Raw genomic sequence first — 24,530 nt, 5'->3', positions numbered from 1 at the left:
TGGCTTAAAACTCAATATTCAGAAAACTAAGATCTTGGCATCTGGTCCCATCATGTCATGGCACATAGACAGGAAACAATGGAAACAGTGGACAGACTTTATTTTCTCAGGCTCCAAAATCACTGAGGACAGTGACTGCAGCCATGAAATTAAAAGACGCCTGCACCAGTTTACTTTTAAGAAAAAGGAGAAATATTAAATATTTCTAATTTCAAATATTCCTCAATATAGTAACTGTTAAAAATATCCTTTACAAATAAAACACACACACACACACACACATATATTACTCCCTGCTCATTCTGAATCAACAACTGAAAATCACTGGCATTGGACTAAAATAAAGATTTTTTCAAATAACAGTTGTATTTCAGCCTGGAAAATAATTTTTCTCATGCAGCTCTGGTGACTATGTAGATGACCCACCTCTTTTAGGTACATCTTGGATGTTGTGGAGTCTGAAAAGCCAAGTTACACCCGAGATTCCATTCCCTGGTGGTGGTGACTCATTGGGATCACAGACATGCAGGACCTGTCTGAAAGAGACACAGCATCAAGTGGGGCTCCACCAGTGAGTCACCCTTTTCATACAGTGAAACCTTAAAGGGAAGGGTAGGGAGGATGTATTGACGGTTAGGAAAACACAGATTACTGGTGGAAAATGACATCCTCTATTAATAAGATCTAAGGTAAGATCTAAGGTAAGACCTAAGGTACGACTCATATAATTGTTTTAATTTTTAAGATTGATGGGGAGCATGAAGCATTTCTTTAAATTGGTGACAGGTTCCAATAAATGCCTATATAGGACTGCAGATGGTTTCAGAATGAGAGTTTATAAAGAAGGTGGAGATCCCAGCTCCCTTTATCATGTCTATATATACGTCTCAGTGTGTGTTTCAGAGCTCTGGGAAGTGTCTTGACAGAGAACCTGAGCTGGACAAAGCAGCCTTGATCTGAGTGAGCTAACTGGCACCATGAAAACATCAGGTGTCTTTCTGCTCCTCTCCCTGGCTCTTTTCTGCTTTTTCTCAGGTGAGTTTTTTTTTTTTTTTTTCCTTAAAGTTAAAATCCAATACTTACATTGAACTGGAAACAAGTGTATTTGTCCGCCATATTTCAAAATCCTAATAATTTTAATACAAAAGATCAATTCTGAGAGATTATCATAATGACTGCAATAATGAAAATGGGTGATGGTAATAATGATAGAAATAACTTTCATCTGTTGAGCATACACTATATTCTAGGCAGGTACTCAGGGCTTTTATGCATTATCTGCAACACACATAACAAGGTGTTCGTAGACACATTCCATATATAAGAAAACTGTAGCACAAAACAGTTAAGAAAATTTTAAGGACTTGTAACTGAGTTTGAGCAAGCTCCAGGCATCAGTGATGGACAGGGAAGCCTGTCATACCGTGGTTCATGGTGTCGCAACGAGTCAGATACGACTGAGCGACTGAACTGAACTAGTGAGCAGAATTTGGAATTTGAATCTAGATCTTCTAGACATCACAGGCGTCTGTTCCAAAGGAACAGTATGGAGAATTGATAACTATTTTAAATATTAGCTTGGCTTTCCAAGACAAAGCTAAGCTTTTCAGTTCTCATTATTCTTATAATTAGGACTCAAATAACTGAAACTGAAACAAGCAGAAAACAGGAAACTCAGAGAATCCTTCAGAAAAAAATCATTGAACCTTAGAATTCATAAACATATGTTATTGGTGAACTAAACAACTCTTGAAGTAGGGGAGTATCTTTGGCCACATTAATGAGCAGCAGTCATATATTCTACCAATTCTGATTATTCAAAGGACAACTGTACTTCCGTCTGATGCCTTTCATCATGCCATCATCCATGTGAATGAACAAGGCCACTGCATCTATTTGTTTCTTTCTTTATTATTCTAGTGCCTTTGTAGTGGACAAAATACACACTAGAGTCTCTGGACACAAAACCTAGGTTCATCACATCCACCACCAGCCTGTGTCAACTAAAGAAATAGGTCAGTTCTCTGAGAGAATCTTTCATTCTTAGAATGCTGGACTTAAGACTGAGTCCTAGGAATCTGCAGATCTGGTGTATCATTTTCTGTGATAAAAGTAGTTGAATTTGGCTGCTATCAGAGACTGTAGATGCCCAAATGTGTAAAAACAACAGTTTTTCAATGAAATTGAGCAGATGAAGAAGTCATTGTTCACAGGGAACTGATAATATTTTCATAAGCAAATATATTCAGAATCATAAAAAAATGAATAAAGGGTTTCTGTAATATTATGAAGTAATTCTGACTAGTAAAGCCAAGTAACTCAAGTAAGTGGATCAGTCAACTGCTGAAATGGTGTACAAACAGATTTGACTATATTAAAATCTACTTGCAAAGACTGTCTAAATAACGAATAACTTCTTATTTTTTCTTTTTACAAAGGCTAATTGGATCTGGGTGACTAATACAAACAAATACTAATACCAGAACAAGGTCCCTGATAGGCATGATGACATTTGGGAAGGCACAGTGCCCAGGAGCCTTAATGTTGAGACCAAGAGGAATGAATTTCAGTCCTGGCATTTCCATTTTGTAGCTGTGTGACCTTTCTGAGTCTCATTTTCCTCATCTGTAAAATGTGGATATAAAAGGACTAGCCCTGGGGAGTTAAATGAGAAAATGTACATAAAACGTTTAACATAATGGAACATAGTAAGTGTTTGAAAAATGTCTATTAATATTGCCATCACTAAATTTTAAAAATAAAAGTACTAGTTTGGCTCAGTCAGACTTAGCAGCAGCAGCAGCAGCAACTTCCACTTTGACATTTCCTACATGTAAGATGGTGATTTGTACAGTGGAAAAATGGCTGAAAATTTTAACTGTGAGTCTTCCCTGGTCAAAACAATTATTTGGGAGTAGTTAACAAAAACTATAGACTTCCAGACCCTGTTTGGTCTCATATAATGGAATTTTTCAAGTGGTTGTCCTGGGAGTCTATATATTTAATAATCAGTCATATCATTTCAACGTGGTTGGTAATCACTACAGTAGTTCATCACTAACTTTCTTTCAAATTTAAAAGCTTTATTCTCTCCTTATCCCCATTAACAGAGAATGTACTTTGAGGTATTTCCAGTTGTCTTCCCATAAATACTGGCCACCCTTCCTGCCTTTGAGGTGGCTGAGGACTTATATGTAAGGGGGTACTGCTAGTATTAGGAGTTCTACAGAAAAGGCCAGAGATCAAAATTCAGCAGCTCATAACAGGACTGAACCTAAGACTTTTATTATTACAGCATTTTTAAACCACTGTGCTAATTAGTCACAACCTAAAATCACATATTTAGTCATAAAGATGGAAGGAAAGAGAGAGAAGCAAGATTGTATTTTTGAAATACAATCTTTCAGCAATATAGAGAGATGTAGCAAGAAAAATGAGTCATAGAAAGTAAGTTTGTTCTTGCCAGTCTAAATTTGAGCTGAGGTTTTAAAGCTGAACACAGAAGGCAGAAGAACAATTTCAGGCTCAAAGAACAGACAGCAAATCCAATCCCTACCTTCAACTTCCCGAGACAAATGCTTTGGGGAGGGACCAGAAGCAGTAAACTTGGGAATGGCAGAGTTAGAGTCAACTTTCCAACCCAACTTCTCCAAAGTGAGGCCAGAGATGATAAATCATTTCCACAGTAAATGAGTGACGGAGCCAAGACAGTAGGATGAATCTCTAGATGCTTAAACTATTTTTCTCACTCCACCCCAACCTCCCAGAAATATTACACCATCATGGTCCATATCCACACATCACTTTCCAAGTTTCTACTGTTCCCTAAGAGGACAGCAAGTATAAAAATGTAAAGTAACCAAGCCATGACTTATTGAGATGACCAAGAACCAAGTACAAGTATCATTTTAGGTTTTGGGATTACCTAATATTGCAAATCCCACTTTTTTGCACATTCAAAAATTAGAGTGTTTGGATTTCATGTTTTCTTTTTTTTTTTTTTTTTCAGGTGTCTTCGGTCAAGGAGCTCAGGTCAGTGTACATAATTTTATTTATTCTTCCGACCTGGGTGGCTCTTAGCTGGTACTCCCTGACAAACGAGGTCTGTCTATGGGTAAAAGAGCAAAGAAATGGACAAGCAAGACAAATGCAGAAAACAACAGAAGTTCTTAGTTTTCTAACTACAATCTCTTTATGAGAATACTGGTTTCAGTTTAAAAGGGCCTAGACACCCACTCTCAGATTTTGTTAAAATTAAATGAATATAAATAAAAAGAGAATGAATTTGTGGTAACACTCATGCTCTTTCACTGATTTCATTGTGTAATCTTGGGCAAGTTACTCAGCTTTTCTGAGCTACAATTTCCATACCTATTGAAAAGGGATATTACCATTTACCTCACAGAATCAGATTTAAACTACATGAACTATGTGGGATCCTGTGGTAAACTACATGTAGTTACATAAACTATGAAAGGATTAGTTATTGATTAATAACGATCTTCTGAAAGAGTTAGAAGAGAGATTATTATTTTCTTTTTAGAAGGCAACCAAGAGTAGACAATTTGTGTAGTGTTCTGCATTGAGTAGACACAGACTGGTTTAATCAAATTTAAATACAATTTGGGTTAAAAAGTGGAAAGGGCACAAATTATTGTTTGGACTGGTACGTTCCAAATTAATCCACCAACTTTTTACCAGTTTTTTTGTCCTAGCTATCAAACACACAACACAAACAAGAGGTATTTGCCCTGCCAATCACACCCGTATGTCCATACTGAACAGTAATACTTGACCTTGGCACTGGTTGTTGTTTGCCTTGCTGTGCCCAAGAACCCTGGGCATCAAGTTTCCAGACACTACTGCCAACTAATCAGGAGTTGGCAAAGAAGCTGAAAAACATTTTCCAACCTTAATATATCTACTACATCGCATAAGACATTTTCCTCCCAAATTTTAGTATCTCAGACACTGGGATGTATCTTGCAATGACTACACCTTACAACTGCCTGCCTGTGTGTGTGTGTGTGTGTGTGTGTGCACACTTGTGTGTGCATATGTGTGTTTATACTGATATACATAACTGTACATCTTAAAATTGATTTCTCCTTATATTTAAATAGTTATGTTAGTACAGTCTATATTATATATCAAAAGAAGCAAACAAGAATAAGACATAAGATCCAGCCAATATATTTTATACCTTATTAGGTAGGTATATGATTAAGACCATTATACATAGGTTTTTACAATATAGACTTTAATCCTGGTTTTCTCATTAACACAAAAGTTACTTCCCTTCTTTGGGCTCTTATTTCCCAGATCTTTAATGTTTCACAGATTTTTAGTGGTTTCTAAAGTTCATTTAAAATAGTCTACTGATTCTATTCCTTTAGATGAGCCTATGTCTTATATTCTGCTTGCTTTAGGATCCCTGGGGATGCTCACTCAACATGTAGATCCTCAGAGACTAGGCCAGACTTACTGAATAATAATCCCAGATAGGAAGCTTTGGATCTATATTCTAGGAATGTAGCACTGGAATGCACTGATTTTGGAGTGCTCCAGTATGTTGGAGACAATACAGATAAGTCCCAGTTTGAATATTTACTGCCTGTGTAATTTGAAGGATGTCTCTTTCCTTTCTCATTGCCTTTGTTTCCACATCTCTAAAATGAAGACTTGGATTCAATGATCGCTAAAGCCCTTCTGGCCTGAGGTATCTGAATCAGTGTGAACTAAACATGCCTTATCAAGACTGCTGTCTCTCTTCCATTCAAATATAAATGGCAAAGAAGTTGTCACCTTTTGGATGACATCAAGGCTACACTTTCTCTTCTGCAAGTCTGGAAAGGGGGGGACAGTCCCAAAGCCAGGCAGAAGAAGTTGATGCTAACCTTAGGAGGTTGTCTGTCTAACTTTGATCCAGCCAAGACAAAGGAAGAACAGTTTTTTTCCAACACCCAAGTCATTCTTTCCTTGCGAAGAAGTCTTTCATTATGAAGCATCTTATGGAAGATTATAGCTAGCAGTCTTAATTATAGATCTGTAAAAGTTTCTCATTCTTTCAAAAATATTATTTGAGCTAAACTAAAAGTATGTTCTAAGACTTTTGGACTTCATGGTCCTGTAAAAATTTCCCCATAAATGTAAATGACTAATATGCTACCAAATCTTTAATTTCCCAAGTAAGAACATTAAAAAACATAAATAGTAAAATAAAAATAACAAAGATAAAGCTATTATTTATTGTCACCACCCTTCATTTCAGAAATTGTAGTATAATATTAATAACAAATGCTTTAAAGTCATAATCTCAGAATACAGATAGTCCCTTTAACCTGGATAAATTTTTATTAGAATCACTTCCTACACTATCTTTAATTTTTCTTATTTTCTCTATCAGGCTGTGTATTTGGGAACCATATACTTAAAGACATGTTTAAAAGAATATTTATGATTGGGATTAACAAATCCCTCAAAAACAATGATAGGCAAATGTTTTCTTTTATAATAGTCTTAGGAATATCTAAATGTAGTTTTGTTGTATTTTAAGATAAACACATGGCAAATTTTAATACAGTTGGTAAAACAATGCTCTTGACTAGAAAATGGTGTTGTTCATGTTTCCTAATAACCTTGAAATCACTTATAACTATTATACTGACAGAATACTTAAACATTAATACAACTTGGAGATGTTAGTCAGCCTCAACAACTTAGCTACAGAGGAAAACCAAGGCCTCAGAAAGAGGCCCTCACTGAGTCAAGTTTACCAACAGCAGCAAAGCTGTGCGGTCATCATTTCAGGATATTTCCATAGTGCCATGCTACCTCTAACCAGCAACAGAAAGCAAGTATGCAGTTCATGGGAAAGTGCTTCGAGCAGTGTAATTATCGAACAAATACAGAATAGTGTTCATTAGCCTTATATCCTAAAGAAGTAATGGAAACAGTAGTTTCAAGTAAGACAACTTGTCTCTGTGTGTTGAAGGGATTTGGAAACTTGAAGGAAATGGAGGCAAAGAGAGCAGAATTCATTATATAAGCTTCAGGTCAGAAATGCTGAGGATGGCTATAGGTAGTAAATCTGAAATTAGTGAAGAGGCTTAAGATAAAGAAATACATGAAAGGGAACACTTGTTCCCTTTCTATCCCTGAGGGATAGAAATGATGATGTTTTAATCTGAGGGTAGGTTGAGGGATTTGAAGAATGGTGCTCTGATGGAGTGGAGAAGGCAATGGCACCCCACTCCAGTACTCTTGCCTGGAAAATCCCATGGACGGAGGAGCCTGGAAGGCTGCAGTCCGTGGGGTTGCTGAGGGTCAGACACAACTGAGCAACTTCACTTTCACTTTTCACTTTCATGCATTGGAGAAGGAAATGGCAACCCACTCCAGTGTTCTTGCCTGGAGAATCCCAGGGACGGGGGAGCCTGGTGGGCTGCTGTCTATGGGGTTGCAAAGAGTCAGACACAACTGAAGTGACTTAGCAGCAGCAGCAGTGATGGAGAGTGGAAAAATTAGAATGCAAAACTAGTTTAGAGGGAAAAATAAAGAGTTCTATTTTGGACATAAATGAATATTAAGTATGAATCAAACTGTTAAATAAAGATATCTTGTATATTTCTGACAAGTAGAAACTAGATATTGAAATTTTGTTTTTTATAAAATTTTATTTTATTTAACTTTACAATATTGTATTGGTTTTGCCATATATCAAAATGAATCTGCCACAGGTATACATGTGTTCCCCATCCTGAACCCTCCTCCCTCCTCCCTCCCCATACCATCCCTCTAGGTGGTCCCAGTGCACCAGCCCCAAGCATCCAGTATCATGCATCAAACCTGGACTGGTGACTTGTTTCATATATGATATTATACATGTTTCAATGCCATTCTCCCAAATCATCCCTCCCTCGCCCTCTCCCACAGAGTCCAAAAGACTGTTCTATACATCAGTGTCTCTTTTGCTGTCTCGTATACAGGGTTATTGTTACCATCTTTCTAAATTCCATATATATGCGTTAGTATTCTGTATTGGTGTTTTTCTTTCTGGCTTACTTCACTGTGTATAATAGGCTCCAGTTTCATCCACCTCTGATTAGAACTGATTCAAATGTATTCTTTTTAATGGCTGAGTAATACTCCATTGTGTATATGTACCAAAGCTTTCTTATCCATTCATCTGCTGATGGACATCTAGGTTGCTTCCATGTCCTGGCTATTATAAACAGTGCTGCGATGAACATTGGGGTACATGTGCCTCTTTCAATTCTGGTTTCCTCAGTGTGTATGCCCAGCAGTGGGATTGCTGGATCATAAGGCAGTTCTATTTCCAGTTTTTTAAGGAATCTCCACACTGTTCTCCATAGTGGCTGTACTAGTTTGCATTCCTACCAACAGTGTAAGAGGGTTCCCTTTTCTCCACACCCTCTCCAGCATTTATTGCTTGTAGACTTTTGGATCGCAGCCATTCTGACTGGCGTGAAATGGTACCTCATAGTGGTTTTGATTTGCATTTCTCTGATAATGAGTGATGTTGAGCATCTTTTCATGTGTTTGTTAGCCATCTGTATGTCTTCTTTGGAGAAATGTCTTTTAGTTCTTTGGCCCATTTTTTGATTGGGTCATTTATTTTTCTGGAGTTGAGCTGTAGGAGTTCCTTGTATATTTTTGAGATTAGTTGTTTGTCTGTTGCTTCATTTGCTATTATTTTCTCCCTAGACATTGAAATTTTGAAGACAAGAAAAAAAGTCTAGGACTTATTAGTATCATCTGGGGAAATACATGTTCTCAGAGAAAATCAAATATATAAAGTTTTCTTGAAAATGTATATAATTAATACCCAGGAGGAAGCTAGAAAAGATAATAAAAAAGAGAATAAATAGCTGGAAAACTGGGGGTACTGACATATATGAATCAGAAAGGAGTTTTGAAAAGGTGGGGGTAGTCAAAAATAGCACATATAAAGAAATCATGAGCATTTTATAAATATCCAACAGATCCTGAAAGATATCATTTATAGAGCAGTTTTGTAGGCTACAGTCCATGGGGTCACAAAGAGTCGGACATGACTGAGTGACTTCACTTTCACTTTGGTTGTGTGGAAGCACTATTAAAACAGGGGAAGTAGAAGTCAAGTTAGAGAGGAGTTAGGAAAACTGGTATTAAGGGGTTTGGGAAAGAAAGGGGTTACTTTACCCACAAAGGTAGTATTTTTCAGTAAAGAGCAGAAATGAAGTCTTACATCCTAGGGGAGTGTGTGTGTCTGCAAATTTTCACTGAATTTTTTTAGAATTAAAATATTGAAACTCAACATTCCAAAAACTAAGATCATGGCATCCAGTTCCATCAACTTCATGGCAAATAGAAGGGAAAAAAGGGGAAACAGTGACAGATTTTATTTTCTTGGACTCCAAAATCACTGCAGATGGTGACTACAGCCATGAAATTAAAAGATGCTTGCTCCTTGGAAAGAAAGCTATGACAAACCTAGATACCATGTTAAAAAGCAGAGGCATCACATTGCTGACAAAGGTCCGTATAGTCAAAACTATGGTTTTTCCAGTAGTCATGTATGGATGTGAGAGTTAGACCATAAAGAAGGCAGAGTGCTGAAAAACTGACACTTTTGAATTGTGGTGCTGGAGAAGACTCTTCAGAGTCTCTTGGATTGCAAGGAGATCACAATAGTCAATCCAAAAGGAAATAAACCCCGAATACTCATTGGAAGAACTGTTGCTGAAGCTCCAATACTGATGCAAAGAACCGACTCACGTGAAAAGACCCTGAAGTTGGGAAAGATTGAAGGCAAAAGGAAAATGGGAAAGCAGAGGATGAGATGGTTAGATAGTATCATGAACTCAATGGAGCTGAATTTTAGCCAACTCCAGGAGATAGTGGAAGACAGAGGAGCCTGGCATGCTATAGTCCATGGGGTCGCAGAGTCAGACATGACAGTGACTGAACAATAACAACCAGCCTGGCTCTCTGCCTCAGAGCAGGGATTTCTGGCTGGCTCTGTAAAGGCCATATTCTGGGCCTTTGGCCACCTGATGTGAACAGCTGGCTCACTGGAAAAGACCCTGATGCTGGGAAAGATTGAAGGCAGGAGGAGAAGGGGACAACAGAGGACGAGATAGTTGGATGGCATCACCGACTCAATGGACATGAATTTGAGCAAGCTCCAGGAGATGGTGAAGGATAGGGAAGCCTGGTGTGTTGCAGTCCATGGGGTCGCAAAGAGGCAGACATGACTGAGTGACTGAAAAAAAAACAAATCTCTGGAATTCTCTGAGGGTGGTTCTTTTCTGTCCCTAGTCACCATGCTACAATTTTTCACAAGTGAGTGACGAGTATCCTTTAGACATGAAGGAGGAAACATTTGAACAATAGTTGTTATTTCTCCCACCAAATTGAAGAACTAAGGACCTAGCTTTACTAAGCTATTCCACCATAAGAAGTCACAGCTACAATTTGGATTATCAAAGCTGGAGCATCCTTAGGGATTTTCTAGTCCCATGATACTTAGCATTCTTTATGAGTTAGAGCCTTTGGGAATGTGATGAGAGATACAGCTAGTGCAGGCCTACAATGAGAGGCTTATTTTCTACACTACTCCTTCAGGACTATTTCAAATATTCCACACTGACTTTCTACAACTCTTAAGGTGACTACATTTGATTGTTATAAAAACCCTGGGAATGAGGCATGGCAACTGTATTTTGGGCTTTTATTTGTTTTTAAAATTTTGGTTAAGAAAATTGAGGCACAGATGTTGAGTACTTTGTCCAAGATAACACAACTGCCCAATGGCAAGTGGCAGAAAAAGTTCTATAACTTGATTCCTGAGCTACCTTCAGGGATCACGGGAAGCCACTGCAATTTACAAGTATGTAGATTCGTGTACCTATGTTAATTTAAGGAGGCTTGGTAATATACCAGTTAGTTGATTTGGTTTTATTCACTGAAATCCTTTGCTTTTCCTAGTCCTATTTCCAGGGGTGATGGAAGGGTCAGGTGGGTTTGGGGAGGGAGGAGGGATCTGGAAATTCTCAAAGCAAAGAATCTCCCCAAGTGCCACTTCCATGTTGCTTTCTGAAGGACAAAGGAGGCTGCAACACAAGATCAGAGGGTTGGATGCCAAGGAAAGGTGGCTTAAGGAGGCGTCTCTTTCAAGTAAGAGACTTTTTTTTTCTTTTCCTTACCTGACCCGAGGCCACATCTGGCATCTTCCCCATATGCTGCTTTGTTGCAAACATCTTTGCCACAGGGGTTTCAGCCCTTGTGTAACTAGTTAGCTGCAAGGCAATTTTGCCATAAAAGATAAACCAGTTGATGGCTTGGGTTGGTATTTCAGCTTTCACTGGTTGACCATTTGGTTTCATTTCTCCATTGATACAATATTCCCATTTTTATATTATATAAATCCTGGCCCTTATAATGGTCTGGATAGTGAGGCACACACTGGCAGTTTTAAAATAATGGCTAATAAAAACTTCACATATGGGCTTGACAGAAAATATGGTGGTAATACTTATTTAGCACTACACCAGGAAAATGGCACCCCACTCCAGTACTCTTGCCTGGAAAATCCCATGGATGGAGAAGCCTGGTAGGCTGCAGTCCATGGGGTCGCTAAGAGTCGGAAACGACTGAGCGACTTCACTTTCACTTTCCACTTTCATGCATTGGAGAAAGAAATGGCAACCCACTCCAGTGTTCTTGCCTGGAGAATCCCAGGGACAGGGGAGCCCGGTGGGCTGCCATCTATGGGGTCGCAAAGAGTTGGACACGACTGAAGCGACTCAGCAGCAGCAGGAACAAACAACAGTGTAAAAGCTTTACAAAGTAAAACAAATAGTTACAAATGTGTATCCTAGTATTTGGAAAACAATTTGGCTCTTAATGAAGGCAGAAATTTTAGTAAAAAAGTGTGACGCCAAATAAGGAAACAAAGTAGCAGAAAAAGGTATAATACTATGAACTAAAGATGTTGAAGGCACCTGCTTAGGTACAACCCATAAAATTAAATTAGGTATTTATGCAATATGGCCATGAATCTGCACACGTTTTAAATACATTCAAATATGCTATATTTTGCAATAAAGTTTTTTTAATTTTGCTATGAAAAATAAATTTCATTATATTCTCAATAATGTCTCTCTTTTATTTTTTGGAATTTTATCTTTTATGGAAAAATTGCTTTATAGTCAATTAGCTATCCATGAAAGTGTCTGTGGCAAAGATGTTTACAGCAAAGAAGTTGATGATGAAAATATTTAGAACCTGTAGGGAGACACCTATCTCTGACTGAGATGCCCTTTTTCTCAGTTTCCACATTGCCTGTATTTGTCCCATTGTGGCCTTTATGACACACAGTGCTGTAATTACCTGCCCTTCTCTGATTCCCTAATGCAGATAAGATGGTGAGCTTACTAATATATTTGTAACTGCTTCCTTCTTATATTACCAGCACCAAGCACTGTGTTCTCTAAATACTAGTTACCCATTAGCTCTATGTGAAATAAAAGAAAACATGATGATTCTGTGGTTTAAAGAATTTCTTGACTCACGCACACAACTGCAAATGTGTACTTTAGTGACATAAATACAAAATACATTGTTTTTTGGTTGTTTTTATTTGTTTTTTTTTTTAACATTCTATGGTTTTCCTGGTGGCTCAGGCAGTAAAGAATCAGCCTGCAATGCGGTAGGTTCCATCCCTGTGTCAGGAAGATCCCCTGGAGAAGGAAATGGCAACCCACTCCAGTATTCTTGCTTGGAAAACCCCATGGACAGAGAAGCCTAGCGGGCTATAGTCCACGTAGTCACAGCGAGTCAGACATGACTGAGTGAGTAACACACACACATTCTGTGGTTTATAATATCCTAAAGATTTTCCAGCTTTTATTTTATATTTGGAGACCTAAAGAAAAGATAACTCTCCTGAAAGTGGTATGAGAAGATGGAGTTATCTGTAAGAGCAGAGGAGAAAGTGGGCCTATATGTAGGACAATAAGAAGCCTGGGTATCTTCTATCTGACCCAGCCCTAAGAAAATCACTGGTTAGTATCATACTACCCAATCTTAATAGCAAAAGATGCCAAATTTCAACAAAAAGTTATATTCAAGAGTTTTGGATACCTTAAACCTGATATATGTAATAATATTTTTACAACTCAGTTGTATGGCTTTTTTGCTGGGCATCTCCTCATGCAAAGTTTCAGGGGGCTTTGTCAGTATATAATGGTTTGCTAATACTTTAAACAAATGATTCATCTTACCTGTGCCCATACAGTCCCCTAAGAAGTTACTCTAATAAAGTCTACATGGCCTGACTATAAGCAAGGTCAAGGTATATCATGACAGTTGGTCTTTATTTCTCTCAATGAAGATTTGTTGGAAATCAACAACTGTATATTGCCAGAAATTCTGGGTCAGCCATGAAAAGTATGTTCAAGCACCGGTCTCAGTGCTTCTGGTTGTATGGCACTGGTAAGCCACTTAATTTCCTAAGGATCGATATTCTGTAAATTGGCTAATACGTTTTATATTGTTCAATGTGAATCTCAGTGTTACTGTGAGACGATGGAGTTGATCCATGTGAGAATAGTTTGGAGATTATGAAGCAACTGATAAACCTAAGACAGTATTATCTTAATAAAACTATGATGGGGTAAAGTATGGTCCCTCTATTCATGTTTAAATGTCACTTCATTCCACACAGCTGCCATCTGAAGGAGTTCAGTTTTACCTACTGCATATTGCCTGTTCTCTGGAATAAAATGGCTCAAATGTTATCTGCACACCAAATACTGACTCAATTGAGAGTGAATTGAAAAGAATCTTAAAACTCCAGACTAATTCCAAGATATCACTATAACTAAGGACATACCTTAGTAGCATAATCATTCCTTCCATAGAGCCCATGATGATAATCATTAATTGGTCACAGCGTGTTTTCTCACCAAGGCTAGATGCAACCTCAGAATCCTTCAAAACAGAACAGTTTAGGGCAGTCATTACTCAGTTATTGTAGTAGGCACAAAAATTCAAATTTTACAGATTCTGGGACAGAGTAAGTTAATGTAAAGATATTAGAATTTTGTTTTCAAGAGATAATAAACTGATATAGCAGCCACGGGAAAACTGACCAGTTATCAAATAACACCTGGGAGCGTCTTGCAGTGACCATCCATATCTTTAAAGCAATTCAGGAGGAGTGCTTTTGGAGTTACACTAATACAAATTTTCTTGTTTTTTTTATCTGTGGCGTATAGCATGTGGGATCTCAGTTCCCAGACCAGGAATCGAACCTGTGTCTGCTGCAGGGGAAATGTGGAGCCCTAACCACTGGACAACCAGGGAATCCCAATACAGTTTTTTTTTCCCCCCCATTTAAAGACCCAAAACTACTCTCAATTGGTACAAATTAGCATTGGAGGATAAAACCATACCCATAGTATTTGTCTCACTCCTCCTGTAAGAAATAAGCATCTGCCTTATATCATTAACATACCCCTGAATACAGTGACTATAGACATGTGCTCTTTAAAGAAAAAACCTTAATTATGTTTAATATATTCTAGTTAGAAAAAGAAAGTGATTTTTACTTAGAAAACTTTACACCACAACTATATACAACAATATGTATAATTTTAAGTTTACTGTCCACAACTTCTTATCTGAGGGACAGTCCCTTAGACAGAATGCACTAATATCAGTGTCACTGCGTTTACTTTGCTAGGTTGACTGTGGTGAGTTCAAGGACCCCAAGGTCTACTGTACTCGGGAATCTAATCCCCACTGTGGTTCTGATGGCCAGACATATGGCAATAAATGTGCCTTCTGTAAGGCAGTGATGTAAGTATCATATTCATCAAATCTACCTTGCAAACACAAACTTCCAGAATAAGATTATGACACTGTCCTTGAGATATTCTACAAAGTTCTACTCATACCCATCCATAGAAACTGAAGTAATAAGCTTCAGGCAAATGAGTTGAAAACAAATGAAACAAAACCACACCCCCCGCCCCGCCCTGCCAAAGTTATCTGAAGGTTTCTAAATTATCTAAAAACATAATCTCAGGTATTTCATTTTGTTAGTATTTTTGACTCAGGTAACTTAAAAAAATTTTTTTTATGTCTTTAAGCATTTTGATACATTTTCTTATTTTTTCATTTATTTCTAATTAAAATTTTAATCATTTTCATACAATTATGTTTGTTGTTATTATAATTTTGGAAAAGATGGAAGAAAGTTTTAGAAGTGTAGTCAAGTTAAAAATTTCCTCAAAATCAGAAACATGAAAAACTTAGGAGAAATTTTATCGATAAAAATATTATCCAAATTTTTTTCTGATATTTATTTTATGAAAAATAATACATTTTGAAGGCAATAAGTTCCATTCATTCTGATGAAAACAGCCTTTCAATAAACAACAGAGAGGATTACCCTTTATTATCCAGACTATACAAATTTTACCAATTATATTAGGAAGATTCTACCAAAGAAAAATATTTATTGAGTTTACATGTTTATAAAAAACAGAACAAGTGCTATAGATTTTAGTCTATATAATTTTAGTTGACTATTAGATTTCCGATGAAATGTAATCTTTATTTAATAAATATTTATTCCATCAATTAATCAATCTTTTGATTAATTGACTGCTCTAAAAGCCAGGGGATTTAAGCAAGATAAAAATGATCACACTTTCTAGTGTCTTCTACCACTCTCATCATTTTCTTGTATTAGAGTTTCTTCTATGAATTCCTTAACTTTCCTTAATTAACCCATAAAATTCCTAGGCACAGGGAATATATAAATCCCTATCAATAACAGGGCTAAGCATGTAGAATGATATTAATAAATATTGAATCTATAGATAATACACATGTGCCTATATTTCTGTATATCTGACATATCAATATCAACATTTTCCCAGGAGAAGGGCAGTAGGGTAAGGTGAGATTTGATTTAATGGGCCCATATTACTCAGAGGGCCTGAAAACATGTCTGCTAAAAAATGTCAAAGGCCTGAATATTTGGTTCAACCTCTTACATCTTCTATCAAGTTAGAACTATGACAGTATAGTCTATTTGCAATTATATTTCAATTTTTACATCTGTATACATATTTACGCTCAGATAATGAACAGTTAAAACCGAAAGGTCTAAACCTTAGTAAAACTCTGAAGTTTAAGATTCATACTTTGTGCAATTAGGCCAGATGTTACCTCCAAGTGCATTTAACTAACACCTAATCATAGACATGGATACCTGTGAATCAATTGATCCTATGACAGTTAAACCTTTTTCCAACCTCTGTGATGGATAGTAATGATACTGCACTGAGCATATATTTGTCATTCTTTTTTGTAGGAAAAGTGGTGGGAAAATCAACCTAAAGCACCGTGGAAAATGCTGAATCAGAACCAGAATGCTGAAAATGCTGAATCAGAGAGCTGACTTGCCAGCTCTCTCATATTTCTTTACTTGCCTCTGCTTTTACTTTACTTTTCTCTAGTGAATCCCTTCAATTTATAAAGACACACCTTCTACTCTACCTTGAGCTTAGGGTGTTCCGTATATATTTTTCTTGATTCGCTTGTCAATAAAGTAAATTCTGTAAAATCACTGTTTTTTTTTTTCTTTTTATAATTTGTCATTGAAAAAAAAAAAAAACAAAACCTACAGATATAATATAGAATACTGACCTGGCATAAACTTGGATAAAAAGATCTGTTTTTCTGATGGAAATCAACCATGCAGTGGTCACCATGGGAACCTAGGAAAACCCCCTCCCTCTTTTGTTTTTTCCACTTATTTTTTAATTGAAGGATAATTGCTTTACAGAATTTTGTTGTTTTCTGTCAAACATCAACAAGAATCAGCCATAGGTAGATCCATGTCCTTCTTTCTCTTTATTCTTGGAATGTCAGTGTAAATAATGAAGGAATTTTTACTGAGATGATCATATGTCTATAATTATTTTACAGTATCTATGATTTAAGTCTTAGATCACAAATTACAATTTCTTCCTAATTTCAGGAAAAATATTTTATATAAAAATAAAACATTTATCCTCTCTGGACCATAGTTTTCTTATCTCTAGGGAATGATGAATTATATTATTACATAACAGATCCTTCATAAAGACCTACTTTATTTGGCTTCCCAGCAACATCAAAGGATCTAGAAGAAAGAAGTGACTATATGTTCAATAAATAATGAATAGATGCAAAGTCTCTAAAACTGTGTAAAGGAATGAAATTAACTGATGTTAATCATGGAATGAGAGAGTTGGATGAAATGTGAGAAATCTAAAGGCCCAGAGAAAGCTTACTTATACTGACAAAGAAAAAAGCTCCAGTTAGTAGAAAAGCCAAGGTTAAAACATAGCTCTTTTGATAACCAGTTCTGTCTCCATGTAGCTGGCTCAATCCAAGGAAGACAAGCTAGATATATAAATATCTCATTCTGAGCCATCCAGTTGGAAGTGCTGAAAAACTATATTTTGAGTACTCTAATTCAATATAGCATGTATTTACAGATAACATTGTCCTGGGTGAACTCACACAGAAGACCGATCTAGATATATTTACTAGATGATCATCCCTCTGCCAGCAAATATTTACTGGGTGTCTACTCTGAAGGAGGCTCTGGTCTCCAAGCTTGAAATACAGTTATGGACAGGGATGAGAAAGTGCTGAGGTCCAGCCCCGGCTGATCCAGGGAATTCGAAGCGGGGACGGTGTCGGCGAGGATCAGGATATAATAGCTTCAATTAGATATTAATTAGAGATATAAAGAGTAATAGAATGAGGATAGCTCAGTAGGAAAATCCAGTGGGGAAAAGAGGCTGAGTAGCTTGGTTTACGCGGGAGACCAATAAAACTTCAAGACAAGAAGTTTGCACCACTTATGTAGGCTGCAGGCGTCCTTCCATTCTCCTGAAGGAGAGGAGGCACTGAGGCCTCCCCGGTCAGATCTTAGAAGCCCAGGCAAAATTAGTAAGCTTGGTGGGTTCTGCGCTCCAGATGGAGACTCAGCCAGAGTTTAAGAGAGAGAGCGACATGGGGAGACCAGAATTTCGAGAAACTGATCCCAATTCTTTATTTTCCATGGCCTACTTTTATACATTGAGATGTTATGCAAAAGTCACGTGGGGTCAGCAGTCCTGACTTTTATCAAAGTCAGGTGCTTCATACAAATGTATACAGAGGTCTTAGGGGTGTTACATCATCTTCTGGCCAGGGGGCCTGCTGACAATTTATGACCCTCTTCTTGTGACAGCGGTCAGTCAACCAGGACACTTATTTCTCCAGGGGTGATTATTCTTAAAAAAGACTCCACCTTCTGAAGGTACCAGATAAAGTTACATTCCTATAGGGTGAGGGTGTAGTGGGTTTTAATTAAGGAAAGAATTTACTTAGCCTAAGGTCTAACATGATTAATATCAAAGGTTAATACTTATTTCTTCTATATATTCATTAATGTGTGTAAGGGCAGGGGATGTGGAGACTTAGCAACAAACATTGGTTCAACAAATGAAAAACCCTTCACCAATACAATTTCTAATCAGCCCACTATATTTATACTAATGGTTTTCTAACTTTTCTAAGGAACCTGTTTTTAGAAGGTTTAAAGCATCTAGTGCCTCTCACGGTTGGGAGGCTGTGAGCAATCACATGTGGCCGGACAAGCCTGTCAGGCAGGCTAGAGAACCTTCAGAGGAGTTTGTAGGTTAAAACACTCTTGTCACGCCCAGGAATTTTTATTAACTGGAGCTCTAAGTTAACTCCTTCTCTGAAAGAGGTGGTGGGGGACAGCCCCCCGTAAAGTCTGAGGTGTAGGTGAGAACACAAAGTAGTAAAGTAGGCAGACTCTGGTTATGGGGGTAGATGTTCAAGGATTCCCAGGGGGACTCCTGAGGCTCGATCCCGCCTTTGCGTATGTCGAGCCTCCTTCCTCATGACCTTTGCCATGGGCGGAGTGCCTCACGCTGGCCCCCAACAAGAAAGGAAAAAACATACAGACAAACAAACAAAAAACCCCTATCTTGATGAAGCTTATATCACAGGAAGAGGTAACAGACAAAAAAATAATCATAATAAGTAAATAAATAATATAGAAGTACTTAAGGAGAGACAATAGCCAATTGCAATACTAAGTCAGATGATTAGAAGAGTTCTAACTAGAAGAAATGGAGATGAGAGAGTTGGCCAAACAAGTATCTTGTGGAACAGCAAAAGGAAAAGCTAGAACACAGTCCTTTAGTCTGAAGGACACCTGATTTGTTCGAGGTTCAGCAAGAAAGCAACAGTGACTGAAGAGGGGTGAATGTGAGGGGAAATTTCTGGTGATAAGGTCAGAGAGGCATAAGCCTAAATCATGACTTTATAGTCAATGTTTTCTCTATGTAGTTTTGTAATCAAGATTTTTTTTTCCTTTGTCATCCCCATTTATAACTGTATTCCAAGCATGGAGAACAGAGCCTGAGTCACAGTAGGTACCCAGGAAATGTTTGCTGGCAGAGAGATTTTTTTTCTTTTATTTATGTATAAAAGTATGTTAACTAAAAACATTCAGACCATTTTTTTGTTTGTAAAATCTCAATTATATCTTATGCACATAGATGTTACTCTTCATGTATATAATTGAAGAGGGTCTAACCAAAATGGGGGATGCATCTGATATTTAGGTAAAGAGCCTGGCTGGGGGGGGTGAATTAGGTTGAGGAAAAATTAGGAAAAAGAAACACCTTATACTCTTGTCAAACGTGGGACTTGTACTCTTCCATGAATAAAGATGCTGTGCTGTGTGCTTAGTGGCTCAGTTGTGCCAGATGCTTTGAGACCCCGTGGACTGTAGCCCACCAGACTCCTCTGTCCATGGAATTTTCCAGGCACGAATACAGGAGTGAGTTTCCATTTCCTACTCCAGGAGATCTTCCCAACCCAGGCAGTGACCAAAACCATCCCAAAGAAAAAGAAATGCCAGAAGGCAAAGTGATTGTCTGAGACGGCTTTACAAATAGCTGAGTAAAGAAGAGAGCAAAAGGCAAGGGAGAAAGGGAAAGATATACTCAACTGAATGCAGAGTTCCAGAGAATAGCAAGAAGAAATAAGAATGCCTTCTTAAATGAACAATGCAAAGAAACAGAGGAAAACAATAGAATAGGAAAGACTACAGATCTCTTCAAGAAAATTGGAGATATCAAGGGAATATGTCATGCAAGGATGGGCATGATGAAGGACAGAAATGGTAAGGACCTAAAAGAAACAGAAGAGATTAAGAAGAGGTGGCAAGAATACACAGAAGAACTATACAAAATAGGTCTTAAAGATCTGGATAACCATGGTGGTATGGTCATTCACCTAGAGCTGGACACCCTGGAGTGTGAGGTCAAGTGGGCCTTAGGAAGCATTACTATGAACAAAGCAAATGGAGAGCTATTTAATGATGCTATTAAGTGCTGCACTAAATACGTTAGAAAATTTGGAAAACTCTGCAGTGGCCACAGGAATAGAAAAGGTCAGTTTTCATTCCAATCCCAAAGAAGGGCAATCCCAAAGAATGTTCAAACTACTGTACAGTTGTGCTTATCTCCCATGTTAGTAAGGTTATGTTCAAAACTTTCAAGTTAGGCTTTAACGTACATGAACCAAGAACTTTCAGATGTACACACTGGGTTTAGAAGAGCCAGAGGAACCAGAGATCAAATTGCCAACATTCGTTGGATCATGGGAAAAGCAAGGAAATTACAGAAAAAATATCTACTTTTGTTTCACTGACTACAATAAAGCCTTTGACTGTGTGGATCACAACAAACTGTGGAAAATTCTTGAAGATATGGGAGAATCAGACCACCTTACCTGTTTCCTGAGAAACCTGCAAGTGAGTCAAGAAGCAACAATTGAACAACCAACTGGTTCAAAATTAGGAAAGGGGTATGACAAGGCTATATATTGCCACTCAGCTTATTTAACTTCTTTGCAGAGTCCATTATGTGAAATACCAGGTTGGATGAATCACAAGCTGGAATCAAGATTGCCAGGAGAGGTATCAACAATCTCAGATGATACTACTCTAATGGCAGGAAGTGAAGAAGATTTAAAGGACCTCTTGATGAGGGTTAAAAGGGAAGCTAGCTTGAAACTCCATATTCAAAAAGCTATGGCCATGGCATCTAGTTCTATCACTTCACAGCAAAGAGAAAGGGAAAAAGTGAAAACAGTGACAACTTTTATCTTCTTGGGCTCCAACATCATTGTGAACTATAGCCATGAAAATAAAAGATGTTTGCTCTTTGGAAGAAAAGCTATGACAAACCTAGAGAGCATATTCAAAAGCAGAGACATTACTTTCCTGACAAAGGTCAGTACAGCCAAAGCTATGGTTTTTCCAGTAGTTACGTATGGATGTGAGAGTTGGACCTTAAAGAAGGCTGAGTGCTGAAGAATTGGAGCCTTTGAATTGTGATGCTGGGGAAGATTCTTGAGAGTTTCTGGGACTGAGGAGATCAAACCAGTCAATTCTAAAGGAAATCAACACTCAAAATTCACTGGAAAGACAGATGCTGCAGCTCCAATACTTTGGCCAGCTGATGCTATGAGCCAACTCATTAGAAAAGACCCTGATGCTAGGAAAGATTGAAGGCAGGAGAAGGGGATGGCAAGAAGATGAGAAGGCATCATTGCCTCAATGGACATGAGTCTGACAAACTCTGGGAGATAGTGGAGGATAGGGGAGGCTGGTGTGCTGCAGTCCATGGAGTTCCAAAGAGTTGGACACAACTTAGTGACTAAACAACTGAGTAAAGATTATTCCCCTTGCGGAAGGGGAAAAACCCACATAATACAAAATTAGAGTAAGGCCATTGTAAGAGGGGGACTCTTTTAATCATACTGACCACAATATGAGTCACGACTCTGACATAAGCTATGTGCTTTTGAACAAGTCATCTGGCTTATGTGCATTGTGGTTTCAGTTCAGTTGCTCAGTCGTGTCCAACTCTTTGTGACCCCATGGATCACAGCACGACAGGCCTCCTTGTCCATCACCAACTCCCAGTGTTTACTCAAACTCATGTCCATTGAGTTGGTGATGCCATCCAACCATCTCATCCTCTGTCATCCCCTTCTCCTCCTGCCTTCAATCTCTCCCAGCATTGGGGTCTTTTCAAATGAGGTTGTGGTTTACTCATCTGTAAAATGATGATACTAGTCCTTACCTCCTAAATGTACTGTGAAGACTGACAGCAGTAGCTTCTACTTTGATGCTCTGTCATCAATTTCAGCATTATACTAACTTTATAAACTATGGTCAGGGCATCTTTGCTCTTTTTATCAGTATTTACACAGTTTTAAAAATGCCTATAGAGGTTCCTTAAAAAACACTAGGAATAAAACTATCATACGACCCAGCAATCCCACTCCTGGGCATATACTCTGAGGAAACCATAACTGCAAAAGACACCTGCAAATGTACCTCAGTGTTCACTGCTGCACTATTTACAATAACTAGAACATGGAAGCAACCTAGATGTCCACTGGCAGATGAATGGATAAGGAAGTTGTGGTATATATCCACAAGTGAATATTACTCAGCTATAAAAAGGAACACATTTGAGGCAGTTCTAATGAGGTGGATGAACCTAGGGCCTATTATACAGAGTGAAGAAAGTCAGAAAGAGAAAGAAAATACCATATATTAACACACATATATGGAATCTAGAAAGATGATACAAATGATCCTATGTGCAGGGCCACAAAGGAGACACGGACGTAAAGAACAGACTTGGACTCAGTGGAAGGAGAGGGTGGTATGATTCGAGAGAATAGCATTGAAACATATACATTACCATATGTAAAACAGATAAACAGTGCAAGTTTGATGTACAAAGTAGGGCACCCAAAGCCCATGCTCTGTGACAACCTGGAAGGATAGAGTGGGGTGGGAGGTGGGAGGGAGGTTCAGGATGCAGGGGACACATGAATTCCTGTGGCGGATTCATATTGATGTATGGCAAAAACCATCACAATAAAGTAATTATCCTCCAATTAAAATAAATAAAATTTTTTAAATCTTCTATTCATTTACCATTTTTGAAAATACACATGGTTTTCTTTTCTGTCACTTTTATCCATATACTAAATTCCCTGCTCATTACAGAAATTAAGCCCTCTTTGGTTTCTAATCCCTGAAGTTATTTAGCTATTTTAATGTCAACATGTAGAGTGCTATCTGTATTTTGATAACTGAATCAGTGCACATTTTTGGAAGTACTACCTTTCCACATAGCTTACTCCTTCTTTCCCCTGTTAGAACCATCCCCTCCAGCCAGGTGAGACTCCTGTTGGCTGTCCACATAAAAATTACATTTCCACCGCTTCACCATCTCCTGCCTAAAAAGCCTCTTGTGCCTTCTTCTGTCACTCTGCCTGCCCTTTATTCCTCATACAAAATTCTTATCTACATCTTAAGGCTATTATTTATTTCCAGGCTTATTTCCAGTGCCATAAGTGAATAAGTGAGCAAAATACCGTCTCTCGTCTAGTTCTGAGCTATTCTTTGGGTATGAAAGGGAAGCATGTAAGAAGGCAGAACCAATACAATATTGAAAGTAATTAGCCTCCAATTAAAATAAATAAATTTAAATTAAAAAAATAAAAATAAAAAGCAAACCAGAGGAGACCAGTCAATAATGTTTCTTAGAAGAAGCAAGTCACATATATAAAAATAAACACTCAAAATATAGGAGTCTGGGTTCGGTGATGCATACATTTTTTAAAGCCTAGTGAATACCCTAGTGAATACACACTAAAGATTTATGCATATCACAGTTTGCAAATTTTATATCAAAACAAAAAGTATAAACATGCACTGCAGTCTTAGCTATAATATACATAGAGAAATGCTTAAAGCAAAGGGTACGGATATATGCAATTTACTTTGAATTTCATTAAAGGTGGATTAATGAATAAATGGATCCATATGGGATGAAACAAGTGCAGTGAATACTGACGGTTCAGTCTAGAAGGTGGGTTCATTATAAAATTATTTTAACATTGCTGTTATGTTTAAAACTTTTCTGTAAGGTTTTTTTTTTTTTTTTAGCGATCTTTTAAAACACAGACATTCTGCCAACAGGAGCAGATACTCATAATAATTCTGTTTATGTTCCTCATTGTTGTGATCCAGGAAAGAACACAATGTTTCAAGTATAGTTTGTACCCTTCAAAGCATAAAAAACTAATTCATTTGATCTGAACAACCATATCTATCATTATACTTTCAGATAAAAATGGAAACTTTGTCAAAATTGGATCATAATAAACATAACCACTAACTGTCCTAAGGCAAGTTTTTTTTTTTCTTTTTCCGTGCCAACTGTTGCCAAGTCACGTCCTCAGCTTTTCTCTTCTTACTGGTGTTTTGAAGTGAAATTCCTTGCAAATATGACATTCTTTGTCAACAATTAGGCTTAAGTGAAGGAGGCAGGTATAGGGGCTTT

At 37.7% G+C, this 24,530-nt stretch overlaps 1 protein-coding gene across 2 annotated transcripts; it reads left to right on the top strand.

The window, feature by feature from the left end:
• The first annotated feature begins 566 nt into the window (after nucleotides 1-566).
• On the top strand, nucleotides 567-16,643 carry LOC102400922 (serine protease inhibitor Kazal-type 6). Of its 2 annotated transcripts, XM_044947506.2 has the most exons (6): nucleotides 567-689; nucleotides 892-1,035; nucleotides 4,010-4,032; nucleotides 11,107-11,181; nucleotides 14,753-14,868; nucleotides 16,394-16,643. In XM_044947506.2, the coding sequence occupies exons 2-6, from the start codon at nucleotides 978-980 to the stop codon at nucleotides 16,437-16,439; spliced, it is 318 nt and encodes a 105-aa protein (XP_044803441.1). In that variant the 5' UTR covers nucleotides 567-689; nucleotides 892-977; the 3' UTR covers nucleotides 16,440-16,643. The 2 variants fall into 2 exon arrangements, with proteins under 2 accessions (XP_044803441.1, XP_044803442.1); XM_044947507.2 differs by lacking the exon at nucleotides 11,107-11,181 and having other exon boundaries at nucleotides 579-689.
• Nucleotides 16,644-24,530: the final 7,887 nt, after the last annotated feature.

Source organism: Bubalus bubalis, chromosome 9, assembly GCF_019923935.1.
Source record: "Bubalus bubalis isolate 160015118507 breed Murrah chromosome 9, NDDB_SH_1, whole genome shotgun sequence".
NCBI classification, from domain to species: Eukaryota; Metazoa; Chordata; class Mammalia; order Artiodactyla; family Bovidae; genus Bubalus; species Bubalus bubalis.
This window is presented reverse-complemented; position numbering and strand designations above follow the sequence as displayed.

Coding starts and splice junctions, on each gene's coding strand:
- LOC102400922 (XM_044947506.2), top strand. CDS start 978: ATGAAAACATCAGGTGTCTTTCTGCTCCTCTCCCTGGCTCTTTTCTGC. Junction 4,033..11,106: donor TCTTCGGTCAAGGAGCTCAG/GTCAGTGTACAT, acceptor TGCTTTCTGAAG/GACAAAGGAGGCTGCAACAC. Junction 14,869..16,393: donor GCCTTCTGTAAGGCAGTGAT/GTAAGTATCATA, acceptor TCTTTTTTGTAG/GAAAAGTGGTGGGAAAATCA.